The 22,914-nt window shown below is 39.3% G+C and overlaps 1 protein-coding gene across 1 annotated transcript; it reads left to right on the top strand.

The window, feature by feature from the left end:
* The first annotated feature begins 1,772 nt into the window (after positions 1-1,772).
* On the top strand, positions 1,773-22,559 carry AMACR (alpha-methylacyl-CoA racemase). Its single transcript, XM_075020392.1, has 5 exons — positions 1,773-2,549; positions 4,911-5,054; positions 7,637-7,797; positions 12,937-13,123; positions 21,614-22,559. Exons 1-5 carry the CDS (start codon positions 2,135-2,137, stop codon positions 22,021-22,023), a joined length of 1,317 nt encoding a protein of 438 aa, XP_074876493.1. The 5' UTR covers positions 1,773-2,134; the 3' UTR covers positions 22,024-22,559.
* The last annotated feature ends 355 nt before the right edge of the window (positions 22,560-22,914 follow it).

The raw sequence follows: 22,914 nt of genomic DNA, 5'->3' as shown, positions 1-22,914 counted from the left end.
TTAATGTATATATGTTTGAATTGACTAGAGAAGTTTTACCCTAAGTAATGACCTATTAATTGCATTTTTAGGCAATTAAAATCATCACGATTTGAAATATTATAACAGATGTGAGCAATTATTGCTTTTTCATTTAACAAAACCAATATAAACTGTACCGATACTAGTATCTCTTTAACCCTGGATTAAGATGGACTAAATTGTAAACAATATGCAGGTGAAAGGGGAGAATCAAGGTTTTGTGTACAGCTATAACTTCACACCCCTGCCTTGGTACTTTTCCAAAGGACTGAAAAGTGGGAGTAATCGTAAACAAACTGTACAAAGATACAAACTGTGAAAGTCTGGCATGCAGAGTAGCCAGCCTGTAGCACAGAAGTGCCTGTACCTCTGCAAGAAATGTTGATATAACACAGAGTATATATAATTTAATTTTTTAAACACTGACTGTGGAATACACTAATTTCAGTATAGGAATGATATACATTTCACAGGATCACACAGTTGGCAACTCACCGACATAATTCAGTAAAGATCACAAAAGCAGTCTGACAAGGTGTGAAACACAACCTAGTGTCCCGCCATCTAGACTGGGGTTTTAACCTCAAAACAATCTCCTTTCCTATACTCGTTGCCTCTGCAGTGCTGAATTCATACAGCAACATACTTGCTGCTGCATAATAATGATGTGTATTAAATGGTAGCACTGCAATGTTTTTACCCCAAGCCCATGCTAGGGGATGGCTCCTTGTTTTTAACACGTTTTCTGCTGTCCAACTTGCTGCTTCCGGAGAGTTTACTGGATTCAGATAATTAGCCTCATCTTTTGGTTAATTAGAATATCTGTTTCCCTCTCATGCCTGTTTATTTCTTAGTTTGTTAAAATCCAATTTTTCTAAGTGGATTTAATGCTTATAAAATGCTGCCCTCAAGTCCCTGAAACTGAAATAAAATAATAAGGTCCTGATTTGAATGTTTCAGCCACAGAGTACCCATTGTAATGGTGGATGACAACAAAAAAGCAGGTGCGAAGGGCTGCTCAGCTAAACCACAGCAAAATCCAGACATTATCCAGTGTGTGATTATGGTGTTACTTGGATGTGGTAAACAAAACAGCATCAGGTGAAATGAAAGAAGGTGACACAACAGGAATTGCCTGTCCTACTCAACACAAACTCCAGGACCCAAAGGTAAGAAGGGACAAAGGAAACTGAAAATTATCTACAGAAATGCAGCATCCCAGTAACATGATGATGTCTGTGGAAACAAACCTTTATGTGGAACAGTGTTTCTAAGGGAGGGAGGTAACAGACAAACCAAGCCAGCTTCACCTGAATGAAAAGGCCCGTTTTTCTCTCTGCCATTTCTTGTGGGTGGCAGCACAGCAGTGGGTACAGTCAGGGGGATGGTGGAAGTGTCAGGAAGGGAGGGGACACTTCTGGCTGAAGCTCCACGACACCCCTGGCCGGCAGAAAGCTGCGGGGCCGATGGCCTCCATGGTGACTCGTCTTCCCTTTGTGGCACCGCTGAGCTAACAGCTCTGCACCGGTGAGCTGCGATCATCAAAACACTGGTTAAAATTGGTATTTATTTAAAATCCCGCCACCATCCTTTCCGCAAGCGGCCATGCCAGGCCTGTCCTGACCGGATTCAGCAGGACCTGCTGAAGCTGCTGCTACCCCAGCTGCGGGCTCTGCCCCTCCAGGAGAGGCTACAGCCGCTGCAGGACCAGGCAGCCCAGTTTAAAGGCACACCTAGTTTAAAAAAACCCGGTTTTATCAGCTCTGCCGCCAATATCCCCGAGTGTGGCCCGGGGAGGCTGAGGCGCGCGTGGGTTCGGACCATCCACGGCAGCCCCGGGACGGGGCAGACGGCTGGCACGGCCGTTGGCCACCCTGCAACACAACGACGGCTCTGGGAGTCCATTCTCACGTTCTTCGCTGTCCGCCCGCCCGCCGAGCAGCAAGAGGAGGCCCATCTCCTGACCGAACACCCCAGGCGGAGGGGTAAGGGGGCGACCCTGGGTGTAGGACGGGGCTCAGGGGGCGCAGCCGCGGTGGCCGGTGAGGAAACACGGGCCGTTTCCACAGGGGAGGGGCCACGCGAGCCTCCTCGGGCCCCGGAGAGTGAAGCCATGTTAAAAGGGAGAGGCGTGCGTGGCACCGCCCGCTCCTCCCAGGACACCCCTGGGAACCTGGGGCGCTGCGCCGGTCACCGGAACCGACGCGGCTCGGGCGACCGTGAGGGCGGCGGCGGCGGCGAGGATCGATATCTCGGGGCTCGGCAGCCGGCGGCCGCCATGGCGCTGAGCGGGGTGCGGGTGCTGGAGCTGGCGGGCCTGGCGCCGGCGCCGCTCTGCGGCATGATCCTCGCCGACTTCGGGGCCCAGGTGGTGCGGGTGGACCGGACGCCCCGCTCTGCCGTGGCCACCGACGTGCAGGGCCGCGGCAAGCGCTCCTTGGCGCTCAACCTGAAGCGACCGGCGGGCTCGGCGGTGCTGAGGCGGCTGTGCTGCCAGGCGGACGTCCTCATCGAGCCTTTCCGGCACGGTGAGGCGGAGCCGGCCGCGGGAGACGCCGGGGGAGGGCTGAGGCGGGTTGCGGGGGGAGCGGGAGGTAGGCGCAGCCTGGCGGAGGTGGTGCGGGGGGAGCGGGAGGTCGGGTGGGTGGCAGCTGAGGGGCCATGGGGTGGCGGTGCTGAGGGGACTCCTGTCAGGCTGTGACCTCTTGAAGTGCCCAGCGGGAAGGGAAGAGCTTCTGGGGGTTTTATTTCGTGTGAACGGGTGAAAAATGCTGCGGGACGGACCGGGATTTGTGAAGTGCAAGAGCCGTGCGACCCCGCAGGGAAGAAGCTGCGGGAGGTGATCAGTCAGGGCCTTCCCCCCGCTGACTGAGACACTGAGCAAATAGTTCTGGACGGCACCACGGGCGACTGAGCCGAGGATGCCAAGAGTGAGCTTGGGCAGCCGTCCTGCAGTGAATTTCAGGCCTGCTGGTGTAATTCAGCTCACATTTGCAAGGTTAGCCTGTGGGTAAGACGCAGCAGACGGTGGTCTAAGTCCTGGAGCTTATGATTCCTCTGAAGACAACAGATATAACATGCTCTCTTTGTTCATAAACCATACACAGGCACTCATCTGATGCTCATGCATGGGTTATTTCAGTATCCCTGCTGTTCCTTGAGGACGCTCTTCTGTTATGAAGAGTATCGTTAAGATCAGGTTGGATGGGGCTCTGAGCAACCTGATCTAGTTGAAGATGTCCCTGCTCATTGCAGGGGGCTTGGACTAGATGACCTTTAGGTCATCTTCCTTCCAACCCAAAGGTCCCTTCCAACCCAAACCATTCTGATTCTATGATCATGCGTCAGTGAGGAGCTAGCTGAAGTGTTTCGGGGTTTCTGCAGTCAGTTTAGAAATACAGGGCTGTATCAGTTAAACATCACACATCATAAACAGGATTAGCTATCCTGTGTCAGGGATAATGCTTTTCATTCTGAGAACAGGATTTTATGATTGTGATGGTTTTTACCTTACGAATTTTTTGTTTTGTTCCTCAGAAGCTGTGCAAACAAAATTAAGACATTAAATTCCATTTTTCATTGTAGCTAGTTTCCTATTTTCTAATGGGATTTTTTTTTCCTTACCATGGAAATTTCTGTTTTCTTTGGTTTTATAGGCACTCGCCTTTTTTTTTTTTTTTTTTGACCTGGAAATGCAGGTAATTTTGTAACTAGACGTTAAGTTTTAGGGGCCTGTAACTGAACTAGGCAAGTCTGTGATGCAGCATGATGCTGGTGTGAACCAATGAGAAGATGAGGGCCCAAGTGGCAGGAGAGTTTCTTTAAACACGCTGTACCATTCACCTTCTGACACTGACTTAGTGACACCGGGGCTAGTTGGCACCCAGTTCTCACTTATACTTTTGAAAATCTTGCTCTTTACCAAATTTCACTGCTTTCTCCCTGGCATTAATCACTTGCCACTGCCCAGTAAGTAATACAGTAGAAACAGGTCTTAAGGAATTTGAAGATTAAGTAATATTATGGACTAGTTTGTGAAACAAGTTGCAGTAATAGACTCTGGGGGGGAATAGGCACTGAAGTTATGTTATCCCTTCCCCTTCAAAATATGTCTCTCTGTGTCTCGCCAGTATAGGTTATGTGGCATAGTCTGACCAAACTGCACTAAGCCAATAAAAATCTATCCTTTATTTGCTACTTGAATTTGCTTCTTTTAAAGCCACTATTTTAGAACTGCAAGGTCAAAATTTTAGCCTTGATTACTGTAAACCCATGCTGATAAAACCTACATTTCATTGATTTCTCAAAGTTCCTTATTCGCTGCATTACAAAAGAACACATTTTCTTCTGTGCAGTTATTGCAGATCACTATGGAATAGTGCCATGGTCCATTCGCATCAGTCAGTTAAAAGATACAAGAACACATGGGGAACTGAGAGGCTAATACGGTGAGGAAAGTATATTCCAGTGAAAGATGGATGCATTTCCACATCATTTTAATGTGGAAAACATAAAAGTTTGCTTTTTTTCTCTCTCTCTCTCTTTTTTTTACAAGCCTTTGGTAGCTTTCTCTCTCATTTAACACTACATGGATTACAGCAAGCTGTCTGGCAGTCTTTTGGGGAAGTAAAACAGGAAAAACAGCTGAAAAGAAAGGACACTAAAGCTTAATTTCCACTAATTGGCTTGTATTCAAAATGTATGTAGTATGTTGGTAATTTTTAACATTCTGGCTGTTCACATTGTAGTATGGATACTGAATTAGAATGTATTACTTCACAAATTGCAGTTCAGTTCTGTTGTTGTATAATTTAACTTTGAACCATGTACATTTTGAATCTTGTTAAAAAGAAATGTAAATTAGTATTGCATGCCTTTGTCTTTTTAAGGTGTCATGGAAAAACTTGGTCTCGGTCCAGAGGTCCTTCTGCAGGAGAATCCCAGACTCATCTATGCTAGACTTACAGGATTTGGCCAGTCAGGACAATATGCTAAGTCTGCTGGTCATGATATCAATTATTTGGCTTTATCAGGTAGGCCGTAAAATTTCCTGTCAAATAAGGGTTTTTTCCCCCTTAAATAAAGACTCAAGAATTTATTGAAAGCTTATTTGCAGATAGCTTGAATTACCTGAGGTGCAGTCTGATGAAACAGCTGAGCAGATTGGAAGTGTCTCTGTCAGTGAAAGGAGGGTTTCCTTCTTTTTTTTTGTGTGCTTCTCCCTGCTTCTTTCTCTCCAGTTAGCTCTGGCGCTTGCTTAACCCCTCTCTAAGCTCCCTCACAAGTCAAAAACTGTCCAGGAGAAATAAGGATGGTTTTTTTGCCAGGTTATTGAGGTGAAGCTGTTCATTAAGGGATCCAACAAACATAAAAATTCAGCACAAGAAAGGAGGAAACACGGACTGGATGGGCTGTTCATTTTGGCAGCAGCAGTAAGCTGTTAGGCTGGATCAGCATGTCTTCTCGGGCTGTACAGTGTTTTCCTTGATATGTGCTATTTTATCTGGATAAAGTTTTCTCTTTGAAAAGAGGACTGAAGTTTTTATGCATTTTTGTCTTTCTTCAGGGCCTCTCTCCTAGAACATCTGTATGCTTATAATTCTGAAAGGGCTGCAGATTATTTTGTGTGTGCGAGTACCTTTTTCTGAGTGAAGAAAAACTAGGCAGCCTAAGCCATTTGAGCTCTTGTGCTTTTCTGCTGTAAATATCTCTCCATTGATACCAACCAAGAGGAGAGTAGGCTTAAAATAAAGTAGCAATGCTATGTTTCCTTAAGGTGTTACAGACAGTATGCTGGTTTTAAGTGTCATGATTCTACAAATATGCAGTAGCAAACAGTAACAAAATTACCCAACTCTGGTGATAGCAGTGTGTCATGCATGGCCCCACCATGTTGTTCACACTGCTTCTGCCTGCTGTTTCTCCGAGCCTATGAGGGAGGAGAGAAAGTGCCCCAAAACTTCTTGGCTTCCTACTGGATAAAGCATTTATTTTAGCCACAGCAAAGGGCCAGAGCAGAGGCACTTCAAATTTAGTGATCCGGTGTCACCTGCTATGGAGAGTCATCGTGTTGAGTAATTAAGTTTCTTCAGGGACGGGTTCAGTCTTCTTGCATTATGTAAGATTGTCAGGGAGTAAAAAAGAGTAAGGAAAGGATGCCTCATGTGAAACACTTTTGTCTTCATGTCCAGATGATTTCAAAGTATTACTGTATTTTTATTTGTTATTAGCGGAGGGAGAGTCAGTACAGAAACAGTGTAGTCCATCTCTACCTTAGATTGTAGTGCTTTCTGTCTACAAAAAGAAGTGTTTTTTTTCTCTGGAGCTGATTTAATCAGTAGTACCTTGTTTAGTCCTATCTTCCTAAAATTAAATCACTTTGCTTGAAATTTCACAGGTCAAGTTTTTCTGCCTATTTAAAGGAAATAGGACAAGGTGTTTGGGAGGTATCATTCCTCAAAAATGAGATTTTTTTATTTTCCTGATGAGCTTTGGTTTTCTTTAACTAAAAAATGGCTTGCATTAGAAACTCCAGATGTAAGTTAATGTTAATATTTTGGTGCCTGTGATGACCTTTAGGCTGTTTAAAAGTGAGGTTTTTGTCAGCGACAGGGCTTTATGCTTGCACCACAGGCTTTGGAAACGTCTTTATATTGGGCACTCAGTTGCTTGCACTTAGGAATTGCATTAGACTATTAGCTAACTAAACAGTGTATCAGAATCATGCAGTTCTCAGGAAATTTTGACCATGTATGCTGCAAGGCTCAGACTTTAGGCTACAGGCATAGGAGAGAGAGGATCATACTGCAGAGTTTCTTGCTTGCCCAAAGGGAATCACCATAAGGGAACTAGAAAGAGTAAGGTGACAGTAAAGAGGTGGTTCAGGATGGCAGAGGAATGCTAACAGATTCAAAGCTCTGTCTGAAGTAAACTGCCTTAACCTTTGGTCTGTTCCCATTCATTTCGGCATAACTGCTGGCATAAAGATAGGTTCCCTGTGTCTATGTTGCATGCAATCAGAGGTAACCTTTCTGCATTATTCACCCGTTCCTCTTACGCGCAACCTTTTTTTTTCCAAAGGTAGTTGAAGAGGGAGGATAGGACTGAAGTGCAGTTGTCGGTGTGAGATCCTTTGTTATGATTATTAATTTGTGGGTTATGTGCACAGAAGACTGTACATCTGCATTTTTTCTTTAAAAGATTCAAAGAAGAACAATTTACCAAAGTTGCTTTGAGACATGTTCATAATGCCTATTGAATTCTTATGGGGGAGGTTCTATGCGGGTACAAAGTACTTATATAGAATTATTGCACACAGGGTTTTTTGAATGAAATTTTGTCCCTATATAGCCAAATTATTGATGGTTTATCTGTGAGACGTATATTAATCTCTTTAATTAAATGCATTGTCACTAATATGATTTCATATGTTCTATTCTTTTGTGAATTAAAGAGTAACTATTTGCTAAGACACAGCCGAGTAGAGACAGAAGACTGTTGGTAGAAGCTTGCTTTATCCCTTGTTTACTTGCATAGATTGAAAAGAATGAAACTTTAATTGTTGAAATGTAGAAATGGACATTTATAATTTATACTATGTTTGCTCTACTCTCAGGTGTGCTGTCAAAGCTGGGTAGAAAAGATGAAAATCCTTATGCACCTGCAAATCTTCTGGCTGATTTTGCTGGTGGAGGTGTCCTGTGTGCAATGGGCATTGTTACAGCCCTTTATGAACGTACCAAATCTGGCAAAGGGCAGATCATTGATGCAAGTATGGTAAGTTTGGTCTCAAGAAGGTGAGGTTTCTTAGGTTTGCTTGTTTGGGTTTTTTTCTTGCTCTTAAGTCTGTAAAAGGGAGGAAATTTGAGCTATTCATAAGGTTTAAAACTGAGAACTTGTGAAAGGGAAAGTAAGTAATCTCAGGAAATGGCTATTCCTTGATGTGCAAGCATTTTCACCTATCACTGTTGCCATAACAGCCTTACGACATGGGACACATTCAGTGGCTTTCCCCCTGTGCCATTCCCTATCTTTCCTTTTACCAGTCTGCCTTCTTCACAAAATATTAGCTGTGTACATTTGATGAGTAAGTTTTGTGTATGGAAATAGGGTGTATAATAAACAATTAACATAATGCATAACAGCAAAAATTATGATCCTAATAAAATAAAGGATTGTGTTAGCTTTATCCATTATACATCTGCTTATGATGACATAACAGGTCATGTCTTATTAGAAGCACTGTTCCCTTGAATAATTACACTGCCATGGATTATTGCCAAGAAGTCAATTTCAAACAGTTTGTGTTAGTGTGCCATAAAATAAAAGAAAGGCTAAATTAGCTTAATAATGAATGAATACCATGGATTTTTTCACTGGAGGGCCACCCACTTACACACAGAGGAAAACCACGTATTTACGTTTATCCTTGAAACCTGTATTATCTGCAAGTGTTTTTTCCTCTCTCTGTCTCTTTTTCTGTTTTTAAAGAGTGTTGCAGTTAAAATTTGACCTGCCTTCAAGGTGTTGTGATACAGTAAAGGCTATGATTTGGACTTAATTATAAATTGGAGAAAATTACATTAATTGAAAAAAATCCCTTTGTTGAAGAGGTCTTAAAGATAGGAGAGTGGCAAGAGGTGTTAGCTATCTTGACTTGAGTAAGTTTTTGACAAATTCATGACATTCTCAGAAGCAGGCCATGGCATTATGGTCTAGATGAAAATTCTGTGGGATCAGTGCAAAACTGGTCTAATGTTTTTTACCCCAGCAATAGTTATTAGTAGTTGATTGTCAAAATGAAAAACTTACCAACTGGAGTTCTACAGATGTCTGTTGGGTTTTTTTTCAGTGTTTTCCCCAGTAAGCTGAATAATGGATGAGCGATTGTGTTTAGTAAATTTTCAGATGATGTGCATGTGGGAAGAACTACAAGTATGTTGGACACTTGGATTAGAATTGAAAAGGACCTTTTCAAATTGCAGAAATGACCTGAAAAAAATTAGCTGAAATTCACGGAGACCACTGCTTTGTAGTTCTCTTAGGCAGAAACAATTAGCTGCACAAATGCAGTATAAGAACAATTAGCTAAAGTACAATCCTGAGGGTTTGTAGTAGTCACAAGCTGAACATGAGTCAACAATACGATGCTGTTGTAAAACACAGACACACTGTATTAGGATGTATAAACGGGAAATAAAGCCAGAAAAGTTTCTGAAGTAATTCTTCTAATCTATTCAATATTTATAAGGCCTCAGAAAAATACTGTTTCTGATGCTGGCTAATCATCTTTCCAAAAAGAATGACCAATTTGAGGAAGTCCAAGAAATACAACAAAAAATATATGAGTCTAAAACATGACCTACAAAGGAAAATTGAAGTAGTCTGTATATTTATGAAGCAAAAACTGTGGAGAATTGTGACAAGTCTTCAAATATTTAAAAATATATTTCTTGTAGTTTGGAGTATTACCTTATTTTCACTATTGATACTTTAAGTCATTAAAATAATTTGTTATGGCAAGAATCAGTGTAAGTCTGCTAATGTCCTAATGATATCTGTGGCTCCTTGGCAATGGAATGTGTTGTGGTTTTTTGTGTTTTGTTTTTTTTTAAGCCCTCAAAACTTCTCTCTCTCAATTTTTTTGTGTCTCATTATAATTGTGGAATTTACAATTCCCTGCTGATGTTTCTGGTGTCCTGTGAAATGGATGGAATGTTGTCCAGTACCACTGGAGGTACTTTACCTGGCATTTTGTTATGTTTCTTTCACTTGAACACACTTTGAGGAAGACAGTTGATGAAAAACATACATGCATCATCAACAGCAAAGACAGTTCAATAGACTTCATGGAAGTAGATATTTTTAAAATCACAATACCGCAGCATTTCAGCCATCATTTGATTTTAACATTCTTTTTTATTGAATAGGCCTATTGCTTCAGTTGTTTTAGGTTTAGGTAGTCTGAATATGTTAATGGCTCTGACACATGGTGGAATTTATTACAGTAGAATAGGGAAAATTAATTTCTTTTTTAACAGCTTTGTGTCCTCAGGTTTACTTTTATTAAGTTTTCATCTTACTTCATGGATTGTTTTACTGAGCACTTGTTTTTCCTTTTATTGCAATGTCTATTTTTCTGAAGTAATCTGAAAAAACTAATTATTTCCTGTCTTTGAGGTTAATAATTCTAGACTGAGATCCGAATTTTTGTGACAGAAGGATTCGTTATTTATCTTTACGTCTAACTACTATGCTGAAAGCTGAAAAATGTCTTGGGAGCATTCTTATGATCAGTAGTATACACATGAGGAACTCCTCTAGTGAAACTAAACTGGTAGAGAAAGAGGGTAGATAGGATCAGGCCAAGGGCTAGATTTGTATCACCTGCTCACAGTGTCCAGTGTTATTGTTGCACTGCGTAAAAAGTAGACACCTGGTCCTGTGTTTCATCTGTCTACATCAGAAGAATTAAATGCCTGGTCGGAATTGATTCATGTTAGTTGCTGTCTCTTCTCATTGACTCCATAGGTGTCATAGGTATCTTACAGTGAGCCTGATAGTTCCCATGTGCTGAGTAGGATGTGGAGTGGACACCATGATGTGATGCGGTAGGCACAATTGTACGTATGCACTCTGGCACCACCCTGGAATAGAGGCATGTGAGTCAGGGCCACACTTTAGGTTCACTCCAGATTCAGAGACAGAGCCTTCTGCTAATGGTAGGCATCTGACCAAGCATGACTCACTCTTTGTGAAAAGACAGCCACAGTAGAGGGTGGTGGTTATGATCACTTGCATAATAGTGTCATGACAAGAACATTTAGCTGTCCAACAGAAGACTGGGGTTCCATATATTTCTCAGCCTGGAGGTATTCAAAACCAAACCTCCCACAACCTAGAGAGGTTCATTAGTCATGGGAATAAAGATGAGGTTGGTATGGATTCACTCTCTGTGTTGTTTGAAGTGTTTCACTCTCCGGAGGGGACAGAAGACTTGCTGAGCAGACAGGTCACCCAGCAGGGTGGTGCCTCTGAATTCTTGTCCCTGCTTCAGAGACCTCTGATGCTTTTAGCTTGATGGCGCCATTAAGTGAAACCCGTAACGGTTATGGTAATCGTTCTGCAATTAGGCTTAAGTGGAAGGTCCCCATGTTGTCCTTTTCATGTTTTAAAAGAAAGTAGTTGCTTTCTTTTAAAAGAAAGTAGTCGCTTTTTTGAAAGTAGTCACACATTAGTGTGTGTGGTGTTATTTGAGCATGCCTTTGGAGGTTTCATGCAGATGTTAGACACCCTTTTACTTGTCTGAATTGCAGTGGGCCTCAGGCAGAAGCTAACTGTCCAGTTACCCAGCCAGGGATATTTCTAAAATCTCTGTACCAGTCCAAAACAGATGTGCTGTTTTATTTTAAGTGTTTCCAGGGTAAGTAGCATTGTACATAGGTACTGTAAGCAGTTCCTTCAACACCAAAATCTGATTTGCAGTTAGAGCTTATTCTGATATCCCCATCTATTATTATCCTTACTTCCACTGGTTTTTGTGTATTATTTTGTTAATATGAGCAGTGCAAGATCAGATCATTAGTGAAGCAAACACTGTTTTGATATCCTTGTAATCATTTTGCAAACATGTAGATTAAGGTATACAGTATTTTCTCATATGAAAGTACTTTAATTGACTTCAACATATGACAAGTAGGACAGAAGTATTCCTGTCCTTGTGGCAGGTACTTGAGAAAGAGGCCAAGTAATACACATTAAATGAAGAAGCCTTCATGACTGCATACTTCAAAGATTTGCAAATCTTTGCAAAGTTTTAAATTCTTCCTTAGAAAGGTGGAGACTAATAGATCTTTCCACATGAAAATTCGGTAGCTTTTTATTTTGGTACAATCTCTGTGCTTTTCTCTATGGATGACATTAGGTTAATTTTACACAGCTGAAAATGCATGAATCAAAATGATACTTAAAATGATACAGCTCTGGTTTTTCTCTGTTCCTCTAGAATGTTTCTGGCCATATACTGTTACTGCCTCATCTTCTTTTACAGTTTTTCTAATGTACTTGGAAGAAAATGCATTCTGCTGGTGAGCAAAACTGTAGGATGTGATTTTTGCCTCGAAAGACTGGTACAAGCTTGATAATTCTCGAAAGGCTGAATGAACTGAATTTTCATCTGGTTGTACTCCACATAGCCAAGATTTTAAGGAGCAAGTTGGAACAGGATTAATCATGTTTTCCAGTGCTGTATTCATCAGATACTTGCCCACTTAGAGACTACCTTGCTATGTCTATGTACCTGTCAGTGATGAGAGTGGGAGAATAATTTTTGTTCTAACTTGGTGATGGATATGAGCTTCCCAGTTCCCATGGTATAAGAGAGCTTTAACCTTTGATTTCCTTCCAGTTTTCTTCTAAAAATAGAAGTCTTATTATAATCAGTAAATTCAAAGTAGTTAATGTTGAGATAAAAATTTGATACTTAGAGGACTGGTATAGCATCTTGATTTCCAGAGGTTTAGAAGGCTTGATGGCTGTCAGATACTTAATGTTCTCTAGAGTCAAGAAACTTGTCCCATTGCCTAAAGTTACTTACATTCTCTTTTTGAGCTCCTAATGATTATAAACTTGCTAAACAAGGAAACTTTGTGTGTTGAAAGTATGTTATCCATCTGAAGCTGCATTATTACATTTATGCTCCTTCTTATTCTCTAATTCTAGATGATTTCACATATGCAAAATAAACAGTAATTGAAAATTTTAGGAAATTAAACTACTTACCATAGATTTTGTCATTAAAATTCTTATCAAAGGATAGAACTAGTGGTAGGTTTTTGCTGTTTTGTTTTGTATAGAATTAAGGTAACATGCCAGCTAATTTACTGAAGCTGTTACTTTTTCCTGTAAATCTTCAAGGTAGAAGGAGCAGCATACCTAAGTTCTTTCCTGTGGAAGTCACAGAATTTGGGACTTTGGAACAGACCTCGAGGTGAGAACCTGCTAGATAGCGGTGCACCTTTTTATGAAACCTACAAGACCTCCGATGGAAAATTCATGGCTGTTGGTGCCATTGAGCCTCAATTCTATGAGCAGTTAATAAAGGGTAAGTAGCTTTGAGCAGTTGTTCCACATCAGCAAAGCATGATTGAATGAATTCTTTAATATTTGATTTTCATTCATGACATTGGTTATGTTGATTTCTTTGCAAAAGCCAAACACTTCTTGAAACTACTGGGGTCGTAGTGTAGCAGTTTAGTTGATTTTCTTCTTCTAGCAATTGATAACTCTTTTTCATCCCTTCTTCACCTTACCCTCAGAAATTACACTTAAATTACAGATTTTCTTCTGGAGTTATGGTAATGGTAGTCTGTGATGTGACTGGAGCACTAAACAACTATTTCTGGAAACCACTATTTTCAAGGGATTGTGAATATACTTTAAAAAGGAGAACTAATTGTTTGGTATTGCAGATAAAATTTCAAGCAATTTCAGTTATTTGTGCTATAATTTTTTTTTTTTTAAAAGAAGCTGTTTAAATTGTTTCAGAAGTGAATGTTCATTGGAAGTAGTTCATAGTATTTCATGACAGAATAGAATTTTTCTAGAAGCAAAGTCAGCCTTATAAATTAATTTCCACCTCACCATTTCAGAGTGCTTTTAGTGTCCAGCTATGGATATAATTTTTACATTTGACTGAAGACTCTTGAAATATGAATATAAAATATAATTTATCTGTTTGAGAAATAAGAATGGGTCATGCAAAATAATTGTGTGGAGTTAAAACAGATTTGCAGGCGCCTCTTTACCTTTGAATTGTTTGTGTGCTTCAGGCTTTTAATCAGATGTCTTCTTTGCTTCTAACTGGTTATTTAATTTAAAAATAATTTCATCTGTTGTGCTCCATTGGTAGATTGCTATGCTTTCCGTACAGAATTTATGAAAATACAAAAAAATTCACAAAAGAATTTGGTATTTATTCTTTTTCCATTATTCTGAATATGAAGGATATAAACATTTCTCAAACTAATTTTAGTTTTGCTTAATGAGTAGAAGGAATACCAACAAAGGATATATCTAAAGTGGATGTACTCACTGTTATGTGAACCACTTTTGTACGTGCTTGACTTACATGCAGTAAAAGGGAGGAAATTTGCTTACTTTGCTGAGTGAGGGTGGCAGTGGTGTAGCTCCTTATGCTTGCTCAGTCTCTTCCCACTGATAATTCCTTGAATTGTAGCATGGATGCTTGTACTGGTTTTGGCTGGGATAGAGTTAAATTTCTTCATAGTAGCTGGTATGGGGCTATGTTTTGGATTTGCTCTGAAAATAGTGTTGATAATACACTGATGTTTTAGTTATTGCTGAGCAGTGCTTACACACCATCAAGGACTTTTCTGTTCCTCACACTGCTCCACCAGTGAATAGGTTGGAGGTGCACAAGAAGCTGGGAGGGGACACAAATGGGACAGCTGACCCCAACTGAGCAAAGGGATATTCTATACCCCATGACATCATGCTCAGCAATAAAATTGGGGGAAGGTTGGCAGGGGGTCCACTGCTCAGGGAGAGGCTGGGCATCGGTTGGTTGATGGTGTGCAACTGTTTCCATTTGCATCACTTGTCTTCCTTGGGTTTTATTTTCCTCTCGCTTTGTTATTATTTTTTTTCCCTCTTTATGTTTTTTTTAAAATTTTTCTTATTTGTTTGTAATTATTAAACTGTTTTTATCTCAACCCACGAGTTTCTTTCTCACTTTTATGCTTCCAGTTCTCCCTCCATCCTACCGGGGGCAGGGGGGTGAGTGAGCAGCAGCGTGGTGCTTAGTTGCCAGCTGGGGTTAAACTGTGACAATTCGTCTCACAGGCAGTTACTGCCACCTCAGCCCCAATCAGCTAAGTTGTGCTAACAAGAGCGTAGTCAGTGGCAGGGCTTGCACTTCCAGGAGTTCTTGAAATTCAGGAACATGGTACGATGAAATGAAGGTAGGGGATTGTAAGGTGAGGTATGCCTTTGGTGAGCAGGATCCCAAAGAGAGATCTTGTTCTGTGCACTTTGGCTTTGTTCTCTTGCAACCTGTGATGCTCCCAAAGTTCTTGCACATCTGTGGCTGTAAATGTCTGCTTCTCTTTGTAGCTTAAAGAGGACACTGCAATTGCGTAGAATATCCAAATTGGTCCATGCTGATACATGAAACATATAAGGCAGGCTCCTGGAGTGACTCAGGGACATGTCCAGCATTATGTGCTGTCCCAGATCAGATGTCAAGTTTGGAAGAGCCATGTTCTTGGCTGAAGAAGCTGGTTCTTTGTCCCTCATTGTCCTGAGAATAACTTGTTTGCGAACTCCAGTTCTAAGCTACTTGATCTTGAAAAACAAAGTACAGTTGATTATTCCACACTTTGCAGTTCTTTGAAATGTTATTCTCATCCAATCCCTAAAGATTTTTTTGCTTGCTAGAAATGGAGTTGGGGAACAAAAATAAATATAAAACTGTATCAAAGTAAAATGTAAGCCCTTGCTCTGGAAGTTAGGGAATTTGGAATTCCAATACATGTCTTCAGGGAGAATGCTTGTATTGAATATAAAGGAAACAAGAAAAGAATAAAGCTGCTTACTCAAATACCCATATGTTTGGCTTAAAGTGATCAAACACTGGCCTGCAGTATTCATAGCTGCAGTATTTTATTCTTCTCTAGAGATTAAGTTGAATAGCACTTACTTTTAAGCCACAGGAGTGGGATGGATTCTATATTTGTTCAGAAAGAAAACAAATTCTGTAATGGAGTCTGGTCTTGTTTGTCACTCTTCTTCTCCGTGAACCTTTGCTGGACACTCTAGCCTTCTTGTATTGATCATTGCTGCAAGGCAAGGCTCAGGCTTTTCCTCCCAACCAGCCAGCCAGCTTGTCTAGAAAGAAGCCTCTGATGGATGAATCCAGTGGTCAGGGAATATAACATGATCAGTGACCGGTCTCTGTCTTATTTAGATAAATCATTACTGAGGAAAATGCTAAAAGTCTCTGTTTTCCTCTTACTTGTTTCTCAGAAATTTACACCATTAAGTTGGAGCAGCAGCTATGAATTCATCTGCCTATATTGGGGCACCCACGTTGGACAGCTTTATTTTCACGTTTGAAAGTATTCCTTATGCTTACAATGCACAGAAATGGCTTGATTTTAACAGCTAAGTTTCAAAAATGGTTATTCCAGCAATAAAGAACTGGTGTATCTGTAAGGAGACAACTACTGCAATCACAGCTGTGCCTGTGCTTCAGTCTGTTTCTGTCATATTTAAAATATCCAACATACAGACTACAGTCTTCTGAGGAAATTTTGCTTTTTACCTTTAATTGTATCACAGTCTTTCCTTGTTTACAGTCAATAATTTTTCTTTGGTTATTTCGTGAAAGTGTGTTGTTGAAAGTATCAGAACAAACTAAAGATTTTTTCACAATATTGCTTTTCAAATAAGTGGTCTTTCTTCACTCTATTTTTAGTATTGAATTTCTGGGATATCTATTGCAGAAATTCAGTTCAGAATTTAAGCCTTTGAATGTTATGGGGAAGAAAAAGCTGCTTGTGAGAATTGTATTGCTCTTTCACAAACCAGAGGAGCTTTGACTTAGGCTGAGTCGTCTGTTCCAGGCACTAATCCCCTGTTTCGAAGTAGTTTTAAAATGGTATGTTCCAGTTACAATTTCCATAATTTCATTTCATAAATTTTTCCCATAATTCTGGCCTGTTCTGCTGATGAACAATATGGTGCTCTTCCAGATAAAATATATTCAAAAGCCATGTTATGTCTCTGTCCATATTCAGAGAGTAGGTTACTTCTGTTACTCCTATGTAATGAGAACACAAGGATATGGGTGTTGCAGATGTAACAGTTGGAGATTTAAAGATTGCAGAATTGAGGAAGGAACATGATATCTGAACCATTTGTCACTGCTCACAGAATTCTGGTTAGCTGAAGTGAAACTAATTTCCTTTTTGGTTTTGGTTCTGTTCAGTGTTTCCCTGCAGAATTAGGAACCCAGTGCTGGACCAGAGTGTAGTTAATGCCATGACAAGGAAAGTTCTTAAGGGGTCTGCAGAGGCAAATTAACTTAAGTTTAAGAACATACAGCATTGTAGTCTGGCTTTGTAGATCATGCTTGGCAGGGAAAATTAAATTTCTGCTTACCACAAATTTATGAATTTTTTTTAAAAATGGTTATATGAGAAACTGAAGCTATATAAAATAGATATGGTAAATAATTGCTGTAGTAGTGGTAGTATTATGAGCTGTATTCTGGACTCACTATAGACTATTTGCTGTTAACAAACATGCTGTAATCCTTTCGCTTATAATAATTTTATTACTACGAAAGTCAGCCAAGAAATAACTAAAATGCCTTTGCATCTTATGAAAAATCTGATTTAAGAAACATGTGCTACTAATGTTAAGTCTCAGTGTTTTGACAGAAGGAGACAGAGTGTCTTCCAACTGACCTGTAAATCTCTTCTGCAGGTTTCTTCTGATTTTTTAGCAGTATGTGCTTAGTATTGCTGTAGCCAGGCTACAAGAAGCAGGCAGAACACATTAAATTTTGTGTATCAGGTGAGAGTAAAGGTTTGATTCTGCATTATCATGTGGTGTAAATTCGGTTGCATAAGGTGAGCTTAGTATCAGCTTACATTGATGTGAAAAGCACTAATAGTCACTGAAGTTCTGAACATGTACTCCTTTCATACTACTTTAATAGTCATATTTTGTGACTTGTATTTAAAAAGAAGGGAAAAAAATAGGAAGCACTTGAAAAACCTAATTTACATCATTATGAAGGGTTTTCAGAGGGCTCTCAATTTTGTGATTGTAAAGTATTGTGTACTGTATTAAAAATCTGCTAATGTACGGAATTGAATACAACATTGTTATTAAGAAGTGCAAAGTGGACAGTTTCCTCATTGCATTTTAGACATCCTCAGTGACACATAAGGTTAAGTTTTATTTGAATTTACTTACCATGATAAGCCTTAAACATTGTACATACACTGTAGAGGCCAGGTTCTTGCTGCACCAAAACCTTTGTAATTGTGGTAATTAAATATGTAAACTTGGAGTACTGCTATGGATGCACTTGCAGCGATGCTGTGGTAGTCCTCTGGGCCTGATCAACCTTTTGCTGAACTGTCACTCTCCAATGATTTAATTTCAGTAACTTCGAGCAGTTTATGTAGTTACTATAATGAAAATTCACTACTGTCTTGGAATATTCTAAAGTTCAATTCCCTCTCAGAATGAGAATGAATTATATTTAGAGAGAGAGAATGAGCAATGGCATACACCTTATGGCTGTGGTTTGGGCCAAAATTAGGTACTAGATGTAGTACAGAACCCGTACTAGATGGTTCTGTTCAGCCATCTTGTGGCAACATAATTTCAAAATTACTGTGCTATGAGCATACAATTTGAAAAGAAAATCAGCAAGTTAAAACAAGAAAATCCTGAACAAAGCTCTGCTAGGGATCCTAAATAATTTTTTTAAATACTATGGCTGAAATGCAGTAAGAAACTGTTCATTTCCAACATACCAAAGCAACTTTGCTGATATATCTGATGAATCTTCCTGTTTTCTCTCTCTTGAAATAGGTACCTAATATTAACTGCAGTTTATCTAAGACATTCTGTAGAAATAGAGATTTCAATTTGTTGCATTAATAAATGACATGCAGATGTAAGTCAATAAAACTATAGCATTTAAAGGAGACTTAAAGCTATATCATTATAAGGAGACTTACTTTTTTGTTTTTCAAAAATTGTTATTTCAAAGCTGTACTAGGGTAGGTTACTGGGCTTTTCTAAACAAAAATCCCTAGATGAAAATTTGAACAAAAAAACTTGGAAACAAGTTGTGATTGCTTTACCAGATATTCTGCGTACAAGATACTTTGCTTTTGATTATGTTGGGTGAAATCTGTCATCCTGTGGTATCCCAAACAATTCTGTGCTGTGTAATTGTTTCCTTGTTGACTCAGTCGCTCCTGCTGTGATTCTGTTCATCTGCACCACAAATGGTTAGCACAAGCTGGAAAATGAGAAGCTGTAATGCTTAAATGCTGTTGGTTCATGCTATTTAAAGTTGAAGTCTTCAGTGGTCAATGGAAAATGAGCATGTAATATTAAATTCCAGGTTCTGCATATTGTTCTATTTTGCTAGAGCATGTATGGTTAGGTTCAGCCAACTTTCCATCTGGCACAATCTTCAAATATAATTGTGTAATGGGATAATGGTAGAGCTCTGTTCATGTTGGACTGGCTACTAGAACCCAAACCATAATTAATAAGCAAATAAATACTTATGAAACAATGTTTCCAATCAACAAGATTTCATGCACTGAGACAAAATCTCAGATAGTATGTTGTTACTTAGCTTTACCTATTGTGACAGGTAAATTTGCCTCACCTCCTAGTTCTTAAGTAAACTATACAGCACTGTTATCTTTAATATTATCCTTTGAAGATTAATAATCAAATTAATTTTGAAAGCATTGTTAGCTTCTATTTAATTATGGATGCTCAACCAGTATGAGTAATCTTCAGCTGATTTTTTTTTTTTCTTTTTTTACAATGATATGAACAGTTATGAAGACTAGATTGTAAGTTTAGTGGTTTAAGGTGCACATGACTTGGTAACTCAATAAGGACTGAAGTTTACCTTGTAGTAATACTTATCCTGATACTAGAGATTCCTGCGTATAAGATGTGAAAATGCTTATTCTGTCTTTGACTGTGTTGATTTTCTTCTAAAGATGAACAACTGCAAGGCTATATTTCTGATTCTGGAGGTTGGCAATTTCTCTGTGTTCTCCTTTGCAGTACCAAAGTAAGATTTCAAAGCATATATTCATTTTCAAAGCTACTATTTAGGAATCTTGTGATCAACAGTGAAATTCTTAAATACTATAATCATTTGGGGACGACTATGAGCCCCAAGAAGTGCATGTAGTAGAGATTATGAGCAGAAAGAAAGAACTTAAACAGCAGAAGAATGGACGTTATCTTTGTTTCTTCTCTCCTGTATGTTCAGTAGCTATATGTCTAACCCTGTCAGTGATAAGCTGTAGAAATAGAAGATACAGAAAGTTTTTTCTGCCTATCTACAGCCAAAGATTAGAGGAGTTCGGTGTAAATTCTACCTGCAAACAGGCATCTATTAGCCAACCCTGTTAACAGTTGCAAGTCAAATCATCAGTCTGATGCCAGAAATCCAAATGTGTAAGAAAGAATGCTCAAAATTAAATGTTTGCAGAGCTCCACATTTTCTCTGCCTTTTACACAGAGCTGTTGTTTTCTAAGCAGCTCCCTATTTTTTGTTTTTTATGAAACATTATGATGATAGTTGTTCTGTAGCCTTTCTAATTTCTCAGATTGACTTCTTTCTTATCCCCCCTTTTTCTGAGTTTTTCCTGCTATTTTCATGCTCCTGAATTTCAAGGTGTGACTGTTTGGACAACCTTCAATATACCACTTCTGATTTCTATTTGGTATCGTAGACTCTGTTTGTTCTGCCTCCATTTTGAAAGTGTGGTTTAATTGCCTTTTCTTTTTGTTTCTTACTTCCTTTTGGAGGTAAACGCTACAAGAAGTGATAACAATTCTCGTATCTCCTTGAAGTAGGAGAATGGAAGGGTAGGGAGTGCAGAGACCAGGATCCTTGAGAACAGAAACAGAGGTGGGAAACTGGCTGCACATGGAAGATGTAAACTCCCCAATGAGAGGGAAAGTGGTGCTTAGTTAAGGGAAGGACCTAGGACTTGACTAGTTCAGGGAATTTTCAGTACAAAGCCTGTGTGTCCACCCTCTGCTCTTGTGTCTCAGAAGGGGTATGCATATTGCATACCTAGGTCGTCCATGTGACTGATCTTCTGGGAAGCAGAGTTCTTAAGCAGTTAGTGAGTGTAAGGGCTATGGGTTTCACTTTTCCAAAAGAGCAGCAGTGGAGAGTTGGAACCTGGGAAGTGTGCTGAAGAGGGGAGAGCAGCAATGCTGCTGGGTCCTGAGCTACCTTATGCACATCGAGCCTGGGTATATCCATCCACACCACCTTCTCATCATTGGCATAGAAATAACCGGATCGTGTTGGACTTCAAACACTGTGGCCTGCTGAATGTCCAGCTCTGGCAGATGTACTGGCTTTTAAGAGATAAGTATATTGCTGTAGTGCAAGACCCATTAGGCAGACTTTTGTGTTGCTACTGCTAGGTAGAGAATACAATACCTATTATAGAAAGTGTTCTCAGGACAAAATGTTATCTCTAGGCAGCTGCTGCTCTTATGAAGTGTTTATACAAATAAGTGTTTATTATATGTACTTAGTTAAAAGGTTGTAGCTGTTGTGGTTTAGACTAATTGCAAGTAATAGAACATTTTATTCTTCTGCTCCCTCCCCCTCACAGATATCCTAATAAAGTTTGAAGTGACTTTTAATATGTTCTGCTGTGTTGGACTGCCTGCAAAATATTAGCTTTTTGAGGAACATACTTAGTCGTGGGCAGCACTTGGTAATTTATCTAAGCTATACTGTAGTTAAACTTTGCTTTTCTCCTTTCAGGTCTCAGGCTAGATTCAGATAAACTTCCCAGTCAGTTGAGTTTCTCTGACTGGCCCAAAATGAAGGAAAAATTTGCATCCATATTTGCACAGAAGACACAAGCTGAGTGGTGCAGCATATTTGATGGTACTGATGCCTGTGTGACCCCTGTTTTGTCTTTTGATGAAGTTGCCTCACATCAGCATAACAAACAAAGAAGTTCTTTTATCAAAAATGATCAGGAAGAGATAAGTCCTAGACCTGCTCCGCTTCTATCAAGGACTCCTGCTGTTCCATCATTTAAAAGAGATCCGTTTATAGGAGAACACACAGAAGAGATACTTCTAGAATATGGATTTACTAAGCAAGAGATAGCCAAACTTTCTTCTGATAAAGTAATAGAATTCAGTGAACCAAAAGCTAATTTATAATCTCTAACTATGCAGATCAGACAAATTTCAGCAAGTTTTTACACATTCTAATTGAATTATATGACAAATAAATGTTTGCATGATATTGCTTTTAAATGATTTTTTAAAAATTAGTGAAGTTTTAAATTTAATTGAAAACAGTGGCTGTTACATACTTGTGTACCTGGATTTTCTGCAGTCTAGAATGATATCAAAGTTGTGTTCTGAAGATCTACACAGTTTGCTTGGTAAGCAGCTGTAAATCCTCAAAATTTTTCTTTAAATATAGTATCCTGTGAAATGTTTGATTCTTTTAATTCTTAGTTACACTGTTGCTTTGTAATATGCATTGTAATTACATGAAGGCAATACTTTTCATAAGATATAGTTATATTCTTCCTAAACAAGTGATTGTGTTGCTTACTCATATATTAGAAAGGATTTTTTCTCTCTTATTGTATTAATTCATTTGCTCTATCATGCCAAAACAATGATTGAAATAATGTTTTCTTATGTGCTGCTGTAGAGTTATTATCATAAAGTAATTCTATTTAATAGCCTGACTACATTTTCTTCATGCAGTCTCTTGACTGTATTACATTTGGAATTTCAGTTTGCCTAGAAAATCACTTCAGAACAGAATTTGTTATTTTAAAATAGCTACCGAGTATTAATCCTTTCTTCTTTTTTTTTGAAAAATGGTAGGCAATTTAGCTGCACAGGTTTTAAACAATGGTTATTGCATGGTGGTTTTCATTTCCTTCAAAATTAAACCATCATTTGAAATAGTCTTCTTCAACGCAAAAGAAAATAAGCTTTTAAAAAGAATTAGTTATAGGGCCTTAATACAGTTTTCTTTAGTCTGACATGTCAGGAAGTATGATATGAGGAGTTGTTTTTGATAATTTTGCC

The sequence above is a fragment of the Buteo buteo genome, chromosome Z (genome assembly GCF_964188355.1).
Source record: "Buteo buteo chromosome Z, bButBut1.hap1.1, whole genome shotgun sequence".
In the NCBI taxonomy this organism is placed as follows: domain Eukaryota; kingdom Metazoa; phylum Chordata; class Aves; order Accipitriformes; family Accipitridae; genus Buteo; species Buteo buteo.
Note: the sequence above shows the minus strand (reverse complement) of the source record. Positions and strands in the feature narration are given on the sequence as shown.